This window comes from Typopeltis vanoorti, chromosome 21, assembly GCF_054136105.1.
Source record: "Typopeltis vanoorti isolate ZY-2024b chromosome 21, IOZ_Tvanoo_1.0, whole genome shotgun sequence".
In the NCBI taxonomy this organism is placed as follows: domain Eukaryota; kingdom Metazoa; phylum Arthropoda; class Arachnida; order Uropygi; family Thelyphonidae; genus Typopeltis; species Typopeltis vanoorti.
Window position 1 is genome coordinate 59,970,739 of NC_143569.1, and position 18,533 is coordinate 59,989,271.

At 34.0% G+C, this 18,533-nt stretch overlaps 1 protein-coding gene across 1 annotated transcript in view; it reads left to right on the forward strand.

Moving 5' to 3' along the window:
- Positions 1-18,533, forward strand: part of LOC150094892 (small subunit processome component 20 homolog) — a 468,852-nt gene that overhangs the window by 320,372 nt on the left and 129,947 nt on the right. The window contains exons 38-39 of the mRNA XM_090410975.1: positions 821-919; positions 18,021-18,188. Of these exons, the coding sequence (XP_090267101.1) occupies positions 821-919; positions 18,021-18,188 (267 nt within the window). The remainder of the gene's footprint in view (positions 1-820; positions 920-18,020; positions 18,189-18,533) is intronic.

Below are 18,533 nucleotides of genomic sequence, written 5' to 3' on the forward strand. Positions count from 1 at the left end.
CGGAAGTGTTATTGTTTCTAATGATAGAAATCCTTATTCAAAACATTATTTTTTCAGTAATTAAAGAGGAAGTTTATTCACCTCAACTGTTCTTCAGAGTATTTTTTTACCACTGTATGAAACAAACATCATTGAAGATCACATGACATTATGTTAGTCAGTGATTGTATGGAATTAGTAAGTCTGATATTGCTTTTCTTCTACAATTAGAAACAAATGTTCATAACATGGTGATAATATGTCACTTTCTCATACAAATCACCAAATATGACAAAGCAACCCAGAAAACAAAAAGGCTCCTTAAAATCCTTGACACTTTTCAGAATGAAGTAATTAAGTTGATGAGCTATTCCTTTGTAAATGAATCACTTCATTTATCTTCACTGATGATCAGTTTATAATGCATAGCTTTTCCATGGATATTTCCATGTATTTGTAATTTTATCAACTAATTTGGCATTGAATTTCAGAAAGAAATTTAAAAAAAAATTCTAAATATAATATTGTTCATATGTTTAGCATCTGAGTGGATACTGAATATCTTATACCCTCTATGAAGTACATATGGATTGCAGTTCAAGTCTTCTCTTCTAGTGCATATTATATAATTCTAGTATAAATAATTTTTATTATCATTTATTATTTATTTCACATATCACTTATTAACAGAACATTGTATGTGCATGCATTAAAAAAGAACTAACAGGTATACTCTTCAAATAAAAATCATTGTCTCTTTTAGTAACAAATTAAGCAGTGTTGACACTTGTGTTCAGAAAAATTTTCTTTTCTTTTTTTTTTTTTTGTGATTTTCTTCCAGGTTCATGTAATGATGTTTACTATTCATGCCATTTTGGCTAATCTGAAAGATATGCTGAAGTGTGGTGATCTAGATGGTTGTTTGCCAATATTAACGCAGGTGTGTATTTATTCATTTTATAGCAAAATTAGATACTGACCAGTTAGTTATATAACTGGTCAGTAGTATAACTGATAGATTTCATAAATAAAACCATACAACTAAATCACTGTTATCTTATTTACTTTTACATTTGATACATGGTCTCTCGTTTTCATTTCAGTTATAGGAAACCTGGTTTTCATTTTTTGGGTGCATTATTTATTAAAACTATTCAAAATTTTTAATTATATATTTAACCAATTGTTTTGATTGATTAAATTATTAAGTCAAACACTATTACCATTGAATTTCAAAGTAATAGCACTGTCAGAATATTAAGTAATGATTGCATTTAGTTTATATCATCTTAATGGTAAAATAGTCATACCATACAGATTACAAAACGCAAAAGAAAGCTTATGCAGAGATGATATCTTTGATCTAGCATTAGGGCCTAAATTATTCTATAGGTTTCGGCAAAATTTGATATATATGGGTATTGAAATACATAAACGTATTGGAAAAATCCAGGATTAACCTCCCTACTGGCCAAGGTGGATGAAATAGTCAAACCAAATTGCACTTCTTATCCATGTTATTCAGCGGGTGTTACAGAATCGTATCCAGATTTAGCTGGATGTCTATAGACATTGTGGTTGGTTTGGGGGGGGGGGGGTTAAAGCTATCATGAGCAACAAAATTTTTTTCCAAATACAAGAGCCAATTCCATTACTTTGTGATTATATTTTATTGTTTCTTTCAGATGTGTAATGCTCCACAAACTTAGCAGAAAATTATCAGTCCTAGTTTGAATAGAAACTTATCAAACCTTATAGAAAATTATCAGTCCTAGTATTTCAAAAGAAATACTATTGAAAATACTGGAAAACATTGTTTAAATAATTCTCATAAAACATCTGAGAATCTCCATAACTTAGTTGGTATTGAAAGTACACTTTGGTTTGGAGAGACCTATGTTCAAATCCTATTTATAACTTGAAGTGAATAGAAGTGAAATTTGCTGATCTCGTATACAAGTGGCGAGGTTTTCCATCCTGTAGAACAAGTAAACCAGGCAGAAAAACACATGTAAATGACAGACATAGCATACTGTGTAGATTGGATTAATCATGACATCATAGCTATGACTAATTCATTTATTCTATCATAGCATTATAGGATTGCCATAGGTTTGTAAGAAGCCAAGTTACTTGGTTATGGTTACCCACTCTAAATGATAAAGATGACGAAAAATTCATAGCACCTCAATAATGCATCAGTTCTTGCTGTAGTAAACCTATCCTGATTTGATAGTAGTTTGCCTTGGTGAATTTCCATTAAAATAGCATGAACATTAGAAGCTGTGGATCAGCCTTTTTGATATTTTGTTAATAGTGAGCTATAACATAGTATCAAGAGCATCTTCAGTATGATATGACTTTCAAATTAAACAACAAGAACAGAAACCAGTGTATTCAGCAGTGACATGTGCGAACTACATGTGCATGATATAGAGTATGATGATCTAATTATATTAATGTTCTAGGGAAAGTAACTTTTAAGAGTATTTATTAATAAATAAAATTAAAATAAATAAAAATTTTTTGAAATATAATTAAATTTAAGATGCCAAGAAATTATATACTTGGCTTAATCCTTTATCCAAGTGTAAGCAAACAAGTTTGCGTCTCAACTATTTTTCAGGACTGGGGCAACTCGTATATAGAAGCTTATAACTTCACATCACTTACCTTAGTATCCCATAATGCATAGCATTATGGGAAGGGTCACTACCCAGACTGGTTTTAACCTTTGTTGAGGCTTCATCAGTGGGAGCAAGACCCAGAGATGATACCAAGGCTGAAGTAATGCAGAAGTTATATTTTCATATATGAGTTGCCTAAAGTTAATTCTGAAATTTGTGAAGAAGAACTATTTTCCAATGACCTCAAGAACTGTGCCATCAGTAGCTAAACTGATAAGGCCTTCCTAGATGGACAGGTCAAGAAGTAGGTGCCAGAATTTTAAAAAAAAAAAAAATAATAATAATAAATAAATATATATATATATATATATATATATATATATATAGGGACTAATGATCTAGGTATGTCCGCGTGGTTAGCCTAATGGCTTTGCACTTCGCAACCATATGATTGGGGGAGGAGTGTCCTAGGCTCGATTCCCATCAACGAGGTGAGGAGCTGAAGGATCTTCCTCAGCCATAGCCAAATTGGCCGGTCTTGGGCGTGGACGTTTTTTCCGCTAGTTTATCTGGCGTTTTTCATCCCATAAGCAGGCAAACCGGCCCTGTGAACACACAGGGATACAGCAAGGAATACTTCGAGGCATAAGGGTGACCATTCTATCCTCATATTTCGGTTACGAAATCCAAGCATGCTTGGAGGGTTGTGGGCCTTAAAGGCCTGTTAAAGCCATTGAGATAAATAGAATGATCTAGGTAGTGCAGGATTTAATGATAGCAATGAATGCAAAGAGTGAGAGTGGAAAGATCATGAGTGTGCTACCAAGATTTGATAGTGATGAATTAAACAGAAGAGCAATTATAGTAAATGGAATGATGTCAAGATTGTATAAAAGTTTTTGCAACGAAATGAAACTGAATATTCATTTTATGATTGTCTGGGATGAGTTTAATAAATGGAAGGAGTGTTTTAAGAGAGATGGTTTGCACTTAAATGGATTGGGCACTTGGTATTTAGAAAACATTTATTGATAAAGGATAGAGTAAATGGTCAAAAACAGGGAAATGGGATTTGCTAGGGAGGCAGGTGATAGAGTCAGCTGTAAATAGCACTAAGGTCATTAATCGCTGTGAATTTGGGATTAATTGTTCGCAGAAAATTAACAGTATACAGAGGGGCTAATTCACACACAGAGAGATTATGGGAGAAAGGGAATATTGCAGTTTATGTATACTAATGCTCGAAGTATTCAGAATAAGTGTGAAGAATTTTTGCCATTACTTAGTACAACTTGGTCAAATATTATAGGAATTAGTGAGACTTGGTTAACTAGAATAATATAGTTATAGGGATTAAATCTAAGGGGGTATATTTTCAGGCAGGACAGAGATGTCAGAATGGGGGGGGGGGTACTAATGGTAGACGAAGCGTTAAAGCCAAAAAAAGGTAGAAGGGCCTCGAGGTGACAGGTATGTAGAGGGCAGTTCATTCGAGGCTGTTTGGCATGAGATAGAGATCAACAGGGCAAAATATGTAATTGGTTGTTGTTATAATCCAAGGGGTATAAAGGAGAATGTAGATAGTATGTATTGGCAAATTAGCATGATGAGTGAAGGTCGAGTAATCATTATGGGGGGTTTTAACTTTGGGGACATAGATTGGGAGAAGGAATGGTCGCAAGGAACAAAGGAAATGGAGTTTATATTAAGAGATAACTACCTGGGATAGCATGTAATGGAAGGGACAAGAGATTCGAGAGTGTTAGATCTGGTCATAACATCGGAGAACATATCAGTAAGTAATTTAGTTACACTGTCTCCACTTGGGGAAAGCGATCATGTGTTCTTGACCTGGGAGATTGTAAGATGTGCTGAATATTCTGTTAAGAAGGGGTATATGTGGAATTACAAGGCTGGTGATTATGACAAACCTGAGAAGTCAGCTTTCAGCAGTGCTATGGCATGAGAATTTGAAGGGGAGAGATGTTGATGGTGCATGGGAGATTGTCAAGGAGTATTTAAAGAAAGTTATATCAGACTGTATTCCCAGAGTCAGAAGGAGAAATCAAGTAGGAGTATGATGGATGAATAATATTATTAAGCAGGAGTTGCAGATAAAGAAAAGGTTGTGGAGGAAGTATAAAGAAAAAGCAGATGAGCGTTCCTATGAGCAGTACAAGGTACAGGCAAAGAGAGTAATGGTAAGGAAAGCCAAAGGCTAATTATGAGAGGAAGCTAGCTTACGAATCCAAAAGCAATCCTAAGGAGTTCTTTCCTATGTGGCAAGTAAAAGGAAGAATAACCATGGAAAGATTACTTTAAAAAGTGTTGATGGTAGGGAAATTACAGAAGCAAATCAAATAGTTGAGTTGCTTAGTGATCATTTTGCAAAAGTGTACCATCCTGATTGTGATATATTGCAGTTTCGAATGTGTCATTGACTGATGAGAGTCTAGAGATAGATGAAGTAGAGGTGCTTAATATATTACAGAACCTTAATGCTAAGGCATATTGGTTCATGTGTTACGAGAATGTGCAAGAGAATTAGCAGCTCCTCTGACCAGGCTGTTTAATTTAAACCTCAGTTCTGGTAAAGCACCAATAGAGGGGGAATAATAGCTCTAAGACAGAGGTTGCAAATTATAGACCAATCAATATATCTGGAGTGGTGGTGAAGGTTTTGGAGAAATTGGTAAAAATTAGAATTCAGGACTGGGTGGACAGCAATGTGATACTTTATAAGGGGCAACATGGTTTTGTGAAGGGTAGGTCTTGCCTCTGTAACTTGCTTACTTTCTATAATAAAGTAACAGTGGAGTTGGATAAAGGAAATCCTTACTCAATGATACTACTGGATTTTGCAAAGGCATTTGACAGGATTCCATGTGGAACTCTGGTGCATAAATTAGAGCAAATAGGTATGGATCCGAAGCTGGTGATTTCGATTTGAGGGTGGCTGGTGGATAAATATCAAAGAGTGATTTATGGAGGAGCTGAGTTCAGGAGAAGGCAGGTGACTAGTGGTGTACCTCAGGGCTCAGTGCTTGGTCCTCTGTTGTTTAATTTGTACATCTGATATTGGGAATACTTTGAAAGGAAATATCCACTTGTTTGCTGATGATGCAAAATTAGGAAGAGCGATAATCAATTCAGATGATGTAGATATCTTGCAGGATAACTTAAATAGGCTGACAATATGGACTAAGGTAAGTGGCTGTCAGTTTAACGTGGCGATGCACTTCGGGAGGGTGAGATCACGTGCTGTTTACTATATTAATGGAACTGAACTGCAAGAAGTTGATGAGGCAAGGGATTTGAGAGTTATTGTGGACAGAGAATTTAAGTTTAAAGAGCATATTGCAAAGATTGCTATAACATAACATCAAATTACATGGTTGTTGAAGAACACACTAACACGCAGGGATAAGGAAGCTATTATTCCACTTTATAAGGCATTAATAAGACCTCATTTGGACTATTGCACACAGATCTGGTCACCTGGATTTCTTAGTGATGAAGAAATGGTGGAAAGGATTCAGAGGCAAGTTATAAAGATTGTTGCAGGTCTGTGGGATGTTCAGTATGAGGATAGATTGAAGATCTGTGGGCTCCAAAAACTAACTGACAGACATAGGAGAGGAGATATGATAGAGGCATATAAATTATTAAAGGGATTTTATAGGATTGATACTGATGGCATTTTTAAGACCAGTGCAGGAAGGGAGAGAACGAGGAGCCATCCTTGGAGATTATGTAAAAGTGTGGTTAACAAGGGTGTTATAGGACTAGATTTTTTGCTTGGAAGGTTGTGAATGGGTGGAATGCATTGCCAGAGGTGGTTGTGAATGCTTTGTCTGTGAATGAATTTAAGGAGAAGTATGATAGATATTGTATAAATAATAGTTAGTGTATCAATGTAGAGTCTCCCTCACTGAGTCTTTTAACTCCATGGAGACACCGTTATAATAATAATAATATATACTTGGAATTGCAGAGGAGCAAGATCTGTAACTGATTATATCATTACTGTGGGGGGGGGGGGGTTCTGATAAACAATTAAACATTGTTCTACCTCAATTCCTTCAAGGTATCACAACTTTTCAGCACACCCTCATAATCAGAAACTAGCTCCATGTGTAAGAGATGTACATGTTTATACAGGAAATGAAATTTTTCAGATCATTACTTAGTAGTTTTTGAAATAGAAGAAATACTAACTAAATGGAGAAAGGAAGTAAATAAGAAAAAACAAGAAATAAAACTAGTATACAAAGTATATCTATTACAAGAAGAAAACCCATTATAATTGTATATCAATCACAATTAACAAATTACCTAAAATAAGCCAAAATCAATGATGATATAAAAAAAAGGAAAAATTTAATAAAGATAATTCATAAAGCAGCCTCTGAAGTACTTGGAAAGAGGAAAAAATATTACAAATTTGGAACACAGATATAGAAAATTCAATAAAAGAAAAACAAATGACATACAAATCATTCCTTCAAAAACATACAAAGGAAACAGAACAACTTGTGGCTAATCCAGAGAATTTTAATAATAGGATGTGGCACCCTTTGGCAACTCTTATAGGTAAATATGATGTCTCCATTTCTTCCACCTTAGTATCACCACCTCTGGGTCAAGCTCCCACTGATGAGACCTCAATAAAGGTCAAAACCAGTCTGGGTAGTGACCCCTTCCCTTAATGCAGAGCATTATACATGTTTGCAAGGAGGTGTGCTTTGCATTATGGGAGATACTAAGGCAAGTGATGAGAACTTATACCACCTTTACCACGAGTTGCACCTATCCTGAAAGTACTTCAGGTGCAAACTTTGTTTGCTTACACTTGGATAAAGGATAAAACCAAATATATAATTAGAAACAGAAGAAAATACAAAAATGAAAGAAAAATATCTAAAATCATGCTACAGGAAGCTCAGCAAGATTATTGGGATAGATTTCTTAATAAAATTGAAGAAGACTTACATGGAAGATAAGATAAGACAAGACTAAACAATGAAGAAAGAGATACAGCACAAATCACATAATACAAGAGAAACACTGCATAGAACATTATCAGAATTTATGGTATTGCCCAAATTTGATAATAGAAAATAATAATGAAGAAATCAGTGCTACTGATATAGAACCAATTAGATTAGAACTAAAAGAAGCAATAAAGGTATTTAAAAAAAAATAGAAAATCAACTCGATTAGATGACATAAATACAGTGCCTTTGAAATATAGTAGAGAATAATTACATCACAGATTCTTAAAATTAATAAATAACTGTTGGAGGAAATGTGAGGTTCCATCAAATTGGTCAAGAACTATTATATTTATACTGGGGGGGGGGATCTGATGCCCCCACCCCACCCCACCGAGTTCCGGACGGGTAGGCCAGTTCTCCTTGAATTCTGATGATTCGAATTTTGAAAGGGGAGGGGGTCCATCCCCTGGCGCCTATAGAGTCCAACCCCCTGAGTTCCGGACTGGTAGGCCAGTTCTCCTTGAATTCTGATTACTCGAATTTTGAAGACTTGAAAGGGGAGATTTCCGCCTGGCGCATACCCCCCCAAGTTCTGGACTGGTAGGCCTGTTCTTGAATTCTGATGACTCGAAATTTGAAGACTCAACACTCAGGGTAGCTCTGAGTTTTAAAACGTTTCAAATAACTTGACAAAAAATGTGACATAAAAACATTACAAAAAAAGGCTTATCATTTATATATTAGAGTACATTTAAGAAAGGAGACAGAGATGATTATGGAAATTACAGAGGAATAAGTTTATTAAATACAGGTTACAAAATTTACAGTAAAATTCTGAATAAACAACTTGGAAATTTTGCAAACAATCTACTCTCAGAACAAAATGGTTTCAGACTTGGAAGATCGATCATGTATAGGCAATATTTGTGTTAAAACAAGTTATTGAAAAAAAAAAAAAAAATGGCCATTATGGATTATGAGAGAGCTTTTGATAAATTACACAGAGAAAAATTATAGAATATAATGAAAAACAAGGATATCCATTACATTTGCTACAAGTTATACAGAGTTTATATAAAGATGCAAAAATACAGTTATAGTTAGGTAATAAATTAACAGAAGAGATTGAAATTAATCAAGGTATTTGACGGGGATGTTGCTTTTATCCAACTGTATTCAATATATATATATATATATATATATTTTTTTTTTTTTTTAGAATTCATATTTACTCGATTGGAATATTATGAAAAAGCTTTAATGACTGACACTGAGAGATAAAAAGATGACATGATATATTTGAAAAGATACTACTAGTACACTAGTTTTGTTGAATTGATCAACATCTTCAGGTATCACAATCAAAGAAGAATATAAAGAATTACAGAGACTTAAAATTGTAATAACAGAACAAGTGCAAAAAGACAGTAGCATGTTTGAAAACAAAATGCGAGCTTGAGTTCCAAACAAACATATACTACGTGCTGTCGCAAGTGCGCAGTACTGAACAGAGGCAAAATCTTTTTCTTCAAAATCATTGAGAAATATATCTGTGAGAATCGGAGAGAGTGGGCTGCCCATGGCCAGACCTGAGTTTTGTAATCAGATCTTATTGTCATATTTGAAGTATCCTGACTTTATGCAATGGGAGAGAAGAGCAAACAGTTTTTTTGATAATTTGTTCTTGAGAAGATCGAGGACTTCTTGAGCAGGTACACTTGTAAAGAGAGAAACAACATCGAAACTGGCCATTAAATCTGTTTTTTAAGTTTGATATCCTTGATTTTAGAAACAAAATATTTCTTAACGATTTTGAAGAAAAAGTTATTAACTCCTTCCATCTTAAACCAAAATTCTGGTTGCTATATTGATGATATTTTTCTCATCTGGGAAGATGGTGTCAACAACCTCAATTTATTTTTAGACCACCTAAACAAATGCCATGAAAAAATCTCTTTTACCTTCGAACTGGATATCGATGACTGCCTCCCCTTTGTAGACCTGAAACTTACCAGATATGCTGAAAGTATTAAAATCTCAATTTTTAGAAAGCCTACTCATACTCATAGATACCTTCATGCTTCCTCCCATCACTATCCCCCACAAAAATTTGGTATTATTTCCACCTTAGCTCACCAAGCCAAATCATTATTTACAGAAGAAACAGAAATTGAAAATGAACTCCTTTTTCTTAAAAAAAAACATTTATTAATAATGGTTTCTCTCCTAAGAAAATTGACAAATTTCTTTCCCCTAGTCACTCAACTACTTCTGAAGATCCCTCTTCCCCGAGAACCTTCATCTCTTTGCCTTACATCAGCTCTATTTCACCAAAACTGGCAAAGATTCTCAAGAAGTTTAACTTCAAAACTTGCTTCACTACACTTCCAAAACTTCGTTCAATACTTAGCAAACCTAAAGAGAAACGTCTTCCAACTCAGTTTCCAGGAGTATACAAGATTTTATGTGATTTTGGAAAGTCATACTAGGTCAGACTGCTAAATCCATCCTTCTATGCTTGGAAGAACACCGTAGGGATATCTCCTATAACAGAACTAGAGCTAGCACTCTCTCTAGCCACGTTCTCTTTTCAGCTAACTCAGACGAAGATTGTGAACTGGACTCAAACTTCTAACATCCATGTGTGCTATGATGAACTCGAGAGAAAGATTGTCGAAATCTAGGGAAATTTCTCTAGATTCCTCTCATATCAACAACAGCCTGAGTTTCAATCTCTCTGATGCACATGTTGCCTCTGTTCAGTACTGGCGCACTCGCGACAGCGCATAGTATACGTTTATTTGGAACTCAAGCTTGCATTTTATTTTCAAACACGCTATTGTCTTTTTGTACTTGTTCTGTTATTACAATTTTAAGTCTGTAATTCTTTATATACTTCTTTGATTGTGATACCTGAAGATATTGATCAATTCAACAAAACTAGTGTACTAATAGTATCTTTTCAAATATATCATGTCATCTTTTTATCTCTCGGTATCAGTCATTAAAGCTTTTTCATATATATATATATATATATTTTTTTTTTTTTATCAGATTATTAAAATATGGAAAACAACAATAAAACAAGATATCAGTTAACCAGAAAAACTGTTATCAATACAATGCTATATGCAGATAATCTGTTTTGACCTTCAAAAATCAGTTTATGAATTAAAAAAAATAAGCCAAGAATACAGTTTAAAAATTACACAAAATAAAATAACAGAATAAGTGACACAGTTTAATTATTTAGGCTGCTTTTGTGTGCTTGTACAATTTTAAGATTGTATCTCTGATGTTGTCTTTGTGACTGAGACAAAATATCTTTATCTAAAAGATAAAGATATAAATGCAAAAATAAAGAAATTTCAGAAAATCTGTGGAACAATTAAAAGGACATTGAATAAAAAAATAAGATGAGAAACTGAACTAAAATTTTATAAAGTAATGCCCACTCCCACTCTATTATATGGTTCAGAAACATGGACTGTTAAAAATAAAGATGAAAGTAAAATATAAGCTGCAAAAATGAGATTTTTAAGAGCAATTAAAGAATGCACAAAATTAGATCATATAAAAAACGAAGATATCAGAAGAGAGCTAGATATTTACAATGTAAATGAAAAGATCATGGAATATAGAGAGAAATGGAAAAAGCATCTATTTAGGATAGAAAGATATTGGCTACCAAAAGACGTGGATAAATATAGACCAAAGGGAAAGAAAGCGAGAGAGAAAGACCAGTGTAGCTAGAACAGGCAAATGCCTAATCCTTGAAGAGAAGAACTATTTTTCAGAGAAATAAGAGGAACCCTTATTACTGAGTTTATTGTATGTACAATACAAAAATCATACTGCAGCCATTCATATTAATGTTTTATGCTAGTGACTCACAGCCACACAGAAACAAAGTAAATATGATAAATGACTGCATTTCAAATCAGAACAAAAAAAAAAAAAAACGCTTAAACACAGAACACATGTTACTGTACTACCGTTCTCTTTAAAAATGCTTGCTACTATCTGGTTTATTGGTAATCCCTCTTTCACTGGCACTTTTCCAGGTGCTTTCCCACTTTCTTAGGTACTTTTTTTAAGAATCAGGAGCAAATTTCGAAAGCCAACCTAACCTTAATAAATATAGTTATATTAATAAACTTCCTGAGATTTGAGAAACTTAAATTCTTAGGTCCGCTACCCAATAGCTAAAGTTAGCCAACAGCATTCCTCGTGGGACTTTGGGCTTCTGTTCTTTTTCCACTTATTGTTTTGTGTGCTTTTACAATTTTAAGATTGTATCTCTGATGTTGTCTTTGTGACTAAGATAAAATATAGGATCCATTAAACTTTTGTTTAATTATTTCTCTGTGACATATTCATTCCATAAAACATAATTACGAAAACCTTCATCTAGATCTTAATCCTGTGTTAAACAAGTTGTTCACAAATTGTGTCTCCATACTACCTTTATTAGCCTTGTTCTTTCAGCTGTCGTTTTTTGGACAAACTGGCCATTCTTCTGTGATCAGAATTCAAGAACACAAAAATTACATAAAACACTTAGAATCTGATAAATATTGCCTTGCATTCAATGCCATTTTATTTATTTAACATATGATGATATAACAGCCATGAGTTCTATATATAGAGAGCAGGTATGACATTATCTTATGAAATCAATATAAAGCTATTAGTTGCTTTGAAGTAATTTTTGTTTGTAAATTGTGTATGTTTTCTGGCTGATTTGCCTATATGTGGGATGAAAATAAACCAAGTTTCCAGGAGAGAGAGAGAAAAAAAACTGCTATCTCTTATGAGATCGTCTAACTCACCTTCAACCGAAAAGGCCCATATAAAGATTCTTTGTCATAGACATGTGTCTTAGAGTTTGCTGGAACCAAACTAAGATACTCCACAAAAGTTGATTCAGATTTGATTGTTTCTTCTTGGAAATGTAAACTTCACAATTTGGGTTTTTATGCAACTCCTACCCAAAGTGCTAATGTACATACTACATTAGTTAATGTGAGTGGACTAAGGATTTTTTCTATTTTATAACTTTTTTCATCATCATCATCATCAAATTCTTGCCATGTATCCTCAAGGGGTATACAGGATATGATAGTACGACATGAAAGATTTACATCATTACTAACTTTCTATCTACAGTTGTCCTCCAAATCAGTCTGTTACTTGTCAAGACTCCAGCATTAATCAGATCTCATATTTCTATCGTCAAAGGCACTTTGTACCGTATCAATCCATCTATATCTTGGTCTTCCTTTGGATCGTTTTCCTGCCAACCTGGCAGAGAACACTTGTTTTGCTAACCTTTCCTTGTCCATTCTGTTTAAGTGACTATACCACCTCAGATTAGTTCTATTAATGCATTCCTGGATGCTGACAATGTCAAGTTCTTTCCTAATATCCTCGTGTTTAATATGATATTGCCATTGATGCCATCTGTTCACGCCTCTAATCTTTCTCAGGACTCTCATATCTGCGGTCTCTAGTCTTTGGTCAAGTGTTTTACTTCTGACCCAGCTCTCAGATCCATAAGTTAAAATTGGTTTGAACACAGTCTTGTATACAGCTAATTTAGTGTTTCGACTAATTTCTTTCTTATTCCATATGAATTTATTCAATTGACTTCCCACGATACCAGCTTTGCTGATTCTGTTGTCTATTTCTATATTTAGTTTACCATCTTCAGTAAAAATTGTGCCTAAGTAAATGAAATGTTTTGCTTGTTCTATAAGTTCTCCATTCACAGTGCAGTTGATATTTTCAATGTTTCTGCCTATTTTCATTGTCTTTTTAATGCTTACCTTCATACCACATCTATTACAACAGCTATTCAGTTTAGTCAGGGAATTTTGCAGACTTGTAGCAGATTTATTTAGAAGTATAACATCGTCTGCATAAAGCAAAGAGCAGAGATTAACACCTCCAATTTTGATATCAGGTTTAATACCACTTTCCTTTATAATATAATCCATATAGATAATGAATAACAGAGGGGATAATGTACATCCTTGTCTCACACCAGATTTAACATTAAACCATCTTTCTGTTCCTCCTTCAATCCTAACTGCTGATTTACAACTCAAATAAAGACTAAGTATTGCTTGATATAATGCCTCATTGACACCATATAACTGTAGCGTATTGAATAGCTTGGCACTTTGTCATATGCCTTTTCCAAATCGACAAAACTTAAATACAGATCTTTGTTATATTCCCATGATTTTACGACTATTTGTCATAAAGTGAAGATTTGATTCTGACAGCCTCTATTTGGCCTGAATCCAGCTTGTTCTTCACCAAGCTTTTCTTCCACAATTCTTCTCAACCGTTTCTCAAGTATACTTGCATAGATCTTGCCAGGAACACTCAGTAGGGAAATACCTCTGTAATTCTCGCATTCATTCAGTTTTATTTCCCTTTTTATATATGGGCACTATGAGAGATCTACTCCAATCATTGGGAATTCGTCCCTCTGTCCACGCCTTCTGAACTATGCAGTGCAGCCACTGTAAGACTTTTATACCACCATACTTCAGCGTTTCTAGTCGAATATCATCTATCCACATTTCAAGCCTTTGATAGTTTTTTCAACTTCAAGTATGGATATGTATTCCTGACTGTATGCCTATTGAGTGTTTTTTTACCACTGTACAATTTTTTGAAGTAATTACTCCATACTTCAAGGATATCTTTTTCTCCTGTTTTGATGTCACCTTTATCATCTTTAATTCCTTTTACAGCACTCTTTCCTCCATTTCTGAACTTCTTTAACAACCTCAAGAATATTTTGCCACCTTCTTAATATTTATTTTCTATGTTCTTGCCAAAGTCCTCCCATGATTTTGACTTAACTAGTGTTACACAGTGTTTAGCTCTCTTACATTTGTCTCTGTATTCTCTAAGAGCACAAGCTGACTTATATGCCAGGAACTTTTGATATGCTTTCTTCTTTTCCTTCACTGCCTCTTTTACTTCTTGTGTCCACTATGGAGTTCCGATTTTTCTATCCTTGCAGACAACCTTGCCACATGCCACTTTGGCTGAATCAATCAGGGTTTTCTTCAAGGTTTGGTTCCTGTTCTCAAACTCTCATATTTTCTTCAATAATCTTTGTGTATTTTAGTCTATAGTTCACATCTGAACTGTAGACTAATTTTATTCAATTTTATTCTGCTCAAGACTAAATAATGATCACTTCCAATTTCAAATCCTCTGTACACTCTGGTGTCTGGTACCAGGGAGAAAACATCACTATCAACAATAACATGGTCAATGAGACTTTTCTTATTCCTTGCCTCTTCTCGCCATGTGAATTTGTGCACATTTTTATGTTGGAACATGGTGTTAGTAATAACCAGTCCATGTCCTGATCAGAAATCCAACAGGTATTTGCCATTATTATTAGCTTTGCTCTTTTCTCCAAATTTTTCCGAAATATTTTTGTGTCTCACAATCTCTTCCTACTCTGCTATTTAGATCCCCAACAAGGACCAACTTTTTCTCTTTCATTGTGTCAGTAGCTTTCTCTAGAGCCTCAAAAAATTCTTCCACTTCTACCTTAGTAGAGCCTTTTGTGAGACTATAGGCACAAATAAGTCTCATTGTCCAGTTCCCCATTCTCATATTTGCCCACATTACTCTACTTGAGACTGACTGCCATTCAAGAAGATTAGCCTCGTATTTTGTGTTGAATACTATGGCTACAACTTCTTTTCCTTGATCGTCATTGCCTGAATATAACATTTTGTATTTATTGCTCAGAAAGATCTCACCAGATTTGTCTTTTTAGTTTCAGTCACTCCTATTATGTCGATCTAGTACTTATCTCATTCCTCAGCTAGCTCCATTTCTTTGCCATTCAGACTTCTTATGTTGATAGTACCAATCTTCAACTCTAGTGATATTGAGTTGGGGTGTGTTTTAGGGTTTGTTCCAATAGCTGACTTTTTGCTTTTCGCCCTGATTCCCTGGCGAAAACAACGGAGACCTTGTTTAACCAGGCGACGCCTGCAGCCAGCATGAAATTTTGTCATGTTGTACCATCATTTTGTGTTTTGGTTTAAGCCAATAAGAATACAATTTGTTCGGATAATTCCAAATTGCCAGCCCATCCTCGTTTGTTCAGTATCCGGGTAGATACCCAACAGGGTGCACCACGAGAAGGTGAGGATTGGACATTAGATCGGAAGCCCTGATCGGTTCTCTGCATTCCTTTAAAGGCTATGTCGAGGTCTCCTCTTAGTTATACAGCTTTGATCCTTAAGCACTCCTATAACTTTTTTTATTTTTTATTTTTTTTTATTTTCCTAATACGGAGCCCTACTCTAAAGACCAAACATGGATTTTTTTAAGCCAGTTAATTATGGCCTCCAGTAAGCAGAGTAGTAATCTTAATCTAGATGATGTTATTTATTTCCCCATGTAAAGGCTATCACCAACATCCATATCTGTGACAGATTCACACCTGCTACATGTTGGTTGAAGTTCCAGTGATTGTATGTCTCTATCCGAGTTTTGGGAAGGGATCACCATAAACTCTTAAGAAGCTCCCCCCCCCCCCCCCACACACACACCACCATCCTTTTTTTTTTCTTTATAATATCCTTGTATTAGATAATTATGACTGCTCATTCTCATTTGTTCTTTTGAATTCTAATAGTGTGTTCTGTGATTGAGACTTCAGTAGGTAATGTGACAAAATTGTTGTGGCAATAAATCTGTTTTCTACATCTGTTAAACTATTGTTCATGAAAAAATATAGAAATCATTAATACATTTTCAGTTGTGAGCTTAAAGAATATGTGAATTATTTTAGACTGATAGCAAAAGAAGGTAAATTAAATAAGGAAATAAATAATAGAATATGCAAGACTGGTATGTTGAAAAGACAGTTGAATAAACTGATATGGAGTAAGAAAGAAATTAACCCAAACTCAAGTCTTATAGTATATATTCCACTTCCAACCAATTTTAACTTTGGACAGCTGAACAGAAACTGGAGGGGGGGGAATAAAAGCAAGTAAAAAATTCAAACATCATCAGTTTAAAATGAAGATAATTTTAGAATAAAAATTAACATTATTAGCATTCAAGAATATGTAAGCAGAACTAATCTAAAATAGCAGTATCACTTTAACAGAAGAATGAGACAGGAAAATTACTAAAAGTGTTTGAAGCAAAAATACCAGGAGGGGGGAAAAAAAGGCTCAGATGAAGAAAGAAGTGAATTGAAGTAGTTCACTTCAATATTTAGTGTGGGAAAGGGTGCATTGGATTTAATATCCCATATCCCATTTCTGTTTGCTCTTGAGGATGACCGACTACTTACTTCTCTTCAATTCACTCTGCAAATTTATGTATTATTGACTTTACTGAACAGGTCTAAAAATATTTTATAGCGAGTAAGCTGTTCATTTCCAAGACAGCTCATGAGTTTTAATGTGTGTGTGTGTGTGTGTGTGTGTGTGTGTGTGTGTGTGTGTGTGTGTGTGTGTAGAGTAGAACAATACTGAAATATATCAATTGCATACTGCTCTAGAGCTAAATCATTCAGAAAGGAATATTTCCAAACAAATGATTGGTAAACTGATATAAAATCTGTTAGTGTATTTTCTTCTCTTCAGCATGAAAATTGTTTATATTAAAATTACATTCAGACTCCTAAATCAAAAATCCTGGTGAAAGTGGAAAGTTAGATCTACTTAAGTGTATTCATGCAACCATATTTTGCTATTCTCCATTAATAGGAATAATTCTATCTATAAATAATATGTATATGTCTGAAATTAGGGAAAAAATTATTTAAAATATTTTAGTTCCTTTCATGTTGAAGAAAATATATCTAATTAAAAGGTCTGTCTAGCCCTGTGGAATCGCATTTGCATTCATAGTACTAGGTCTCTTGAAGAAAGATCATTACATGTTTGATTCTAGTTACTGACTAGATGAACTTTTTCAATACCTTTCTTTGACTAAGTTTTCCCTAGTTAGTCAGTTTCTGGAATGAGCAAGCAGGGTTCCATCCTGGAAACTTGGGTTTTTAATCTCACAACTTAAGAAAAATCTACTGTGGAACATTCACTATTTCAGATAATTATATATGGTCTTAGGGATCACAAGATGGCAGTTACTCTACTTTCCTTCCCATCAGTCAGTCTTCCAGGGTGAGATTGGCTGCTATCTAGTCTTAAAAAAAAGTTAGGTTGAACTAATCTGCTTTGCCTACTCCCTTTAGGAATTAAAAAGTATTAGTTAATTTATTTCTTATTTATGTATCTATTTTCATTCATTCTGCTTTTACTGTTCTACTCTATAACTTAATTATACTACAAAATTTTCATTTATAATGATTTAGCAAAGCATTCAAGTATTTATGTATATTTTATTGCAGATATTTAATGAAGAACTGTTTGGATCTGTAGCCGAAGAAAAGGAAGTAGATAAAATTCTGGGCAAGTTAAAAGAAGCACGTAGTAGTAAAAGTTATAATGTTTATCAGTTTTTAGGACAGTTTGTTACTCAGAAATCATTGACAGATTTAATACTTCCATTGAAAGAGGTAAGATGGGAAAAATTTTCTTTCAAATTACATGTTAAAGTAGAGGTTGTGGAAGTGACATACACATTCACATATATATATATATATATATATATATATATAAATTATTTTTCATTATGTTGGAGGTTTAATGGATTTTTTTACAACACTCAGAAAGAATTAAATTAGAATTTAATACTCCTATTAAATTAAATTAAAACTCCTATTAAATTAAAACTTACAATACTAAGCCCAACCACTGGGTGGTTGGGCTTAGTAGTGTAAGTTTTTGTGTGCATGTTACATTAATTGTTTTTGTAATCCCCGTAGATGTCCTAGTGACTAGGACGAAATATAGGAGTATTA